Raw genomic sequence first — 4,762 nt, forward strand, 5'->3', positions numbered from 1 at the left:
GAGATTCAGAGGAGAAGCCAGAACAACACTCAGAGGCAGTTTTTAAAAAGTGAAAGGGCTCTGGAAAATTCTGAGTTGTAATGATGGAAACCACCTAAACCTGCAGCCAGGTGGGAAGCTCAGGCTTCTGGCTTTGGGACCAGGGTCGGGACAGCTCTTGTCCGAGCCTCAGTCCTGTTCCTGCTGCGGACTCATGGGCTTTGACTCCTGCCTTCTGCAATATGTGAGGGGCCCAGAGCCGTTGCGGGCAGGACTGCTGTCCCGCCACACAGCTTACCTGAGGCAGCGCTCGGATGGATGTGACACCAGCGTGTTCTTGTGCCGTCTGGGCCGTGTAGCTACTGGGGCTCCCCACGGGGAGCTGGAGGCAGGCCCAGACCACCAGCTTCCTCTGAAAGCCGCGGACACCCACAGCCGTGTTGGCTAGGACCAGTCCCAGGGGCCAGAGGCGGATTATTGCCGCCAGCGGGCTGGTCTGTGTCTGCGGCAGCAGGAAAGAGCCCTTGGGAAGGGGAACTTGAGACAAGTGTTTTTCTTCCATACCATCCAGTTCTCTCGAAGCAAGGAAGGCCATTCCAATCTTTAAAAAAAAAAAAAAAAGCCACTTTATAGCTTTCAGTTCATTAGCTCTTAATGGAAACCAAAACTATCTTTTATAATAGAACAGCTTAGCCAGGTGACCTGAAGGGCACTGGGCTGTTGAACAGCTGGATGCCTTCAAGGAGCTGGGCGCCATGTGGCTGAACTTCCTTATACCCAAGGCGCCTGTGCTTAGGCCTCGTGTATGCTACTTTAAAAATAGCCTTGAGGGGCGCCTGGGTGGCACAACGGTTAAGCGTCTGCCTTCGGCTCAGGGCGTGATCCTGGCGTTCTGGGATCGAGCCCCGCATCAGGCTCCTCTGCTATGAGACTGCCTCTTNCTATGAGCCCGCTTCTTCCTCCCCCACTCCCTCTGCTCGTGTTCCCTCTCTCACTGGCTGTCTCTCTCTGTCAAATAAATAAATAAAATCTTAAAAAAAAAATAAATAAATAAAAATAGCCTTGAGATCTGAGACACCATAAAATTCACCACGTGTGATTCCATGGTTTTTAGTATATGCCCAGAGCTGCTGCTGCCACCCTTTCTGTGTCCCAGGCGCTCCGAGGGATAGGTGGTGTCTCGCACAGGAGGGGCAGGAGGCCATCCGGGGTGCGGTGCGGGGACAGCGCTCCCCCACCAGGGCCGTCCCGCCCGCGGGAGTCAGATACTCACTCTCCACCTCCGCCACGCGCGCTTGATGACCGTGGCAGCTGCGTGCAGCCTCCGCACATGTCTCCGAGCTAACCAGGAACGGATGGCTGCGTGGTTTGTCCAGAAACGAGAAAGTAAATGAAATGTTCGTTAGAACTATGTGTAGCCTGGCCCCGCAGCCACGCCTGAGCTGCTGAAGACGTTTGGACCCGGCGCCTCTCCAGTGAATGCCCGGCCTGTGCTGCCGTGAGGGACGGAGCGAAGTCCATACGGAAGCGAACCTGGCTCTGAAAGACGCCCCTCACACCGTCAGCCTGGGACAGAGCTCGCGTGGCAGCGCGGCGGGGCGCAGGCTCGCCTCCCTCCTCGGCCTCGTCGGGCAGTGCCCAGGGAACAAGAGGGGTCTCTTTTCTGGGAAATCCTCAGTTGGATTTGCTTACTGGCTTTACGAATTCATAAACGGTGACCCCACTGTGCACCCACGTGTTGGTAAAGGTGATCCCTGCTGGATGATGGACTGATCANATGGACTGATCGTGTGGCAATTTTTGTTTCCTTCTCTTGCAATTTCAGCATTTTCTGGTTCTTTTTGGTACAATCACATTCAGAAAAGGGGCTATTCCATTCAATATTAATGTTTGGATTCTAGAAAACTAAAAAGTTTAAAGACAGATCCAAATCCTGTTATCTCACCATCGCAGACAGTTCTATAGTTTCCTTACACACTTTTTTAGGCCTGTATACACAGAAACACACCTGAGGAAGGTGGCATCACCCTCACCGTGCAGTTTGGCATCCTGGTTTTAACATCACATTGGAAAGTGGTTTTCCATTAAATTTAAAATATTCTTCAAAAACTTCCTGGCTGCATCATAGAGATGGTCCATAATACAGCCACGACTCTAACACCGTCAGCTGTGTGGGTGGTTTCTAGTATTTTCAGAATAACATTGCTGTGACCAGGGTTCCTATATCTCTTCCTTTGATGAATCAAATCTTGTCAGTTTTTACCTTCTCAAACTCACTGCAAGCCCTGGACCCGACAGGGAATGATCTGTCATAGAGGCAAAGGAAGGTATATAAACCACTCTCTAGGTCTGGGAAAGGGGGATTAAAGGCCAATTTTTAGCGTCTGCTGCCTACAGAGCACCCTTATTTGTGGTGTGTCCTGGTTTCCACTGAACTGGGGAGACACTGTGGGTGAGGTGGATCAGAATTCGAATCTGAGTGCACCACAGGGTCGTGCCATCAACGTCTTGAGGCTGGGACACAGCCTTGGCATATGGGGTCTGCAGGAAACCCAGATCACACAGGGTCTGCACACAGGCCTGTGCGCTGGCCTGGCACCGAGCCCATGCGCCTCCTACCTGCCTGGATGAGCACAGCCGCCCGCCTCTGCCTCTCCCGCTTGCGATGCCAGTGTCGCCTCCAGCTGCCCTGGATGCGGCGGGCACACTGCTCCAGCACCTGGGCACGTCCGTGTTCCAGAAGCTCCAGCTGGGAGAAGGGGTATCCACTGAGGTCNGCAGGGTCTGCACGCAGGCCTGTGCGCTGGCCTGGCACTGAGCCCATGCGCCTCCTACCTGCCTGGATGAGCACAGCCGCCCGCCTCTGCCTCTCCCGCTTGCGATGCCAGTGTCGCCTCCAGCTGCCCTGGATGCGGCGGGCACACTGCTCCAGCACCTGGGCACATCCGTGTTCCAGAAGCTCCAGCTGGGAGAAGGGGTATCCACTGAGGTCCTCAGCCTCTCCTCCCACTGCCCTGAAGTGGTCCCAGACCCTGTCCTGCTGCGGAGAGCACGCGGCTGACTTCGGTGAACTCCCCTCCTCATCCCCAAACCAGCTTACCATGGAGTCAGTCATGAACACCTTGGTCCTGCCGCAGTGAACTGGGGCTGGTGTGGCCTCCGCTGGGTCACCAAGTATGGCTGCTGCCTGAGTCAGAGCTGAAAGAGTGTGGAGGATGTCCTGGAGGAGAGGTTGCAGTGTGGTCGCCTCGGTGCGTGGAGACCATTCTGTGGGATGGGAGAAGGCGGTCCTATCCGTTCTTGGTCACCTACACACTTCTGTGGACTTGAGAACTCCACAGGCTTCTCTGCTGCTGTCCTTGCCTCTAACCACCTCTCCGTCCTTTTATGGGGGAGGCCAGAGGTGACCCCTCTAGTCTTCCTCAGGCCCTCGCTGTTCTGAGGAATACAGGAATCCCCACTTGTGGCTGTCCCCTGGGCTGGCCTGCAGCCTCCATCCCCATGGGTCCCGTGGGCAAGCTGGCAAAGGGCACTTGGTACCTGGACCCCAACCTGGAAACCCAGGCTACTTAGCATTTGTTCCAAGGCCCCAAACATGCGGAGGGCCAAACAGGGCAGCTGGGCTGCTCCCATGGCCCCTGACCCCTTAACTCCCTGCCATGTATGAGAAAAGGGAGAACAAATCCCGGTCCCAGGGAGGCCCAGCTGGTGCCCCTGCCTGCCCTCCCGCAGCGTGCAGGGCTGGCTCCTGTAGACCATTTACCTGAGGGCTCTGACCACCTTTTGCTGCCCAGTGCCTCTCTGGAGACAGAGGCTGCCAAAGAAGATGCCGCAGACGAGAAACCGCAAAATCAACCGGGGGCGAAGGGGGCTTTGGGCACGAGACAGAGCAGGAAAGCAGATCATGAAGAGGGGAAGGAAAGAGGTGAGGGAAAAGAATGAAAGGCAAGTGACAAAATAGTGCCTGAGAGAGGATGGAAAGCAGAACTGTCCCAGGTCTGCCAGGCCCCAGGGTAGGGCTGTGTGGGAGCCGCTGCTGCTGGGCTGGGGCCCTGCTGGGGAGGGGCCTCACACTCAGTCCTTGGCCTCTTCTTCCTCCACCTGTGCGGGGGGCTTACCCTACATGCTGACAGCACCCACACCAGGGCCACATGCCAGACCTTTCCCTTGAGGTTAGAGCTTGCCAAGGGCTTTGCGACGAGTCCACTGGATGACTCCAGGGACCTGGAGCCAAGTCAGCCCTGTGGGGCTTAGCAGCTCCCCAAACCTCCTTTCCACACTGGCCAGGCACAGTCTGACCAGTTTCTTCCCAACATTGCCCACTGTGCCCACATCTCTAGCTTGACTCTGACCAATGTAATAGCCTCACTCCCTTGGCCTGCCATGGGGGCCCCACAGTGGTCTCCAGAAAGCACAAGGCTGACATCACTCCCTTCCTCCTCTGAGGTACCTCCAGCTGTCCAGAGAATAACGCTTGGCTTCTGTGACATGGCCTGGAGTTCCTCACACACATGGTGTTGTCTCCTGCCTGCAGCCCTCTGTTCAATTACCTGTCAGGTGGAATGCCCTTCCCCTGGCCAATACCATCTATCTTCAGACACCACTTCCTCCAGGAAGCTCTCCCTGGTTCACACCTTCCCAGCATTACCCACGGCATTCTGNCCCCAGCATTACCCACGGCATTCTGTTCCCAGCTCTGCCTTTCCACTTTCCCCACTGTTTGTCTCCTTTCAGTCTGTTTCCCCTAGTGAACCAAGAACCGTGAGGGCAGGGCTGTGTTCTA

The 4,762-nt window shown here is 55.8% G+C and overlaps 1 protein-coding gene across 1 annotated transcript; it reads right to left on the reverse strand.

The window, feature by feature from the left end:
* Positions 1-94: 94 nt before the first annotated feature.
* On the reverse strand, positions 95-4,615 carry LOC117798147 (unconventional myosin-XIX-like). The gene is made up of 5 exons (XM_034650572.1): positions 3,743-4,615; positions 3,080-3,246; positions 2,599-2,728; positions 1,253-1,338; positions 95-580 (listed from the first exon to the last, which is right to left on the reverse strand). Exons 2-5 carry the CDS (start codon positions 3,092-3,094, stop codon positions 95-97), a joined length of 717 nt encoding a protein of 238 aa, XP_034506463.1. The 5' UTR covers positions 3,095-3,246; positions 3,743-4,615.
* Positions 4,616-4,762: the final 147 nt, after the last annotated feature.

Source organism: Ailuropoda melanoleuca, unplaced genomic scaffold (genome assembly GCF_002007445.2).
Source record: "Ailuropoda melanoleuca isolate Jingjing unplaced genomic scaffold, ASM200744v2 unplaced-scaffold2682, whole genome shotgun sequence".
NCBI lineage: Eukaryota > Metazoa > Chordata > Mammalia > Carnivora > Ursidae > Ailuropoda > Ailuropoda melanoleuca.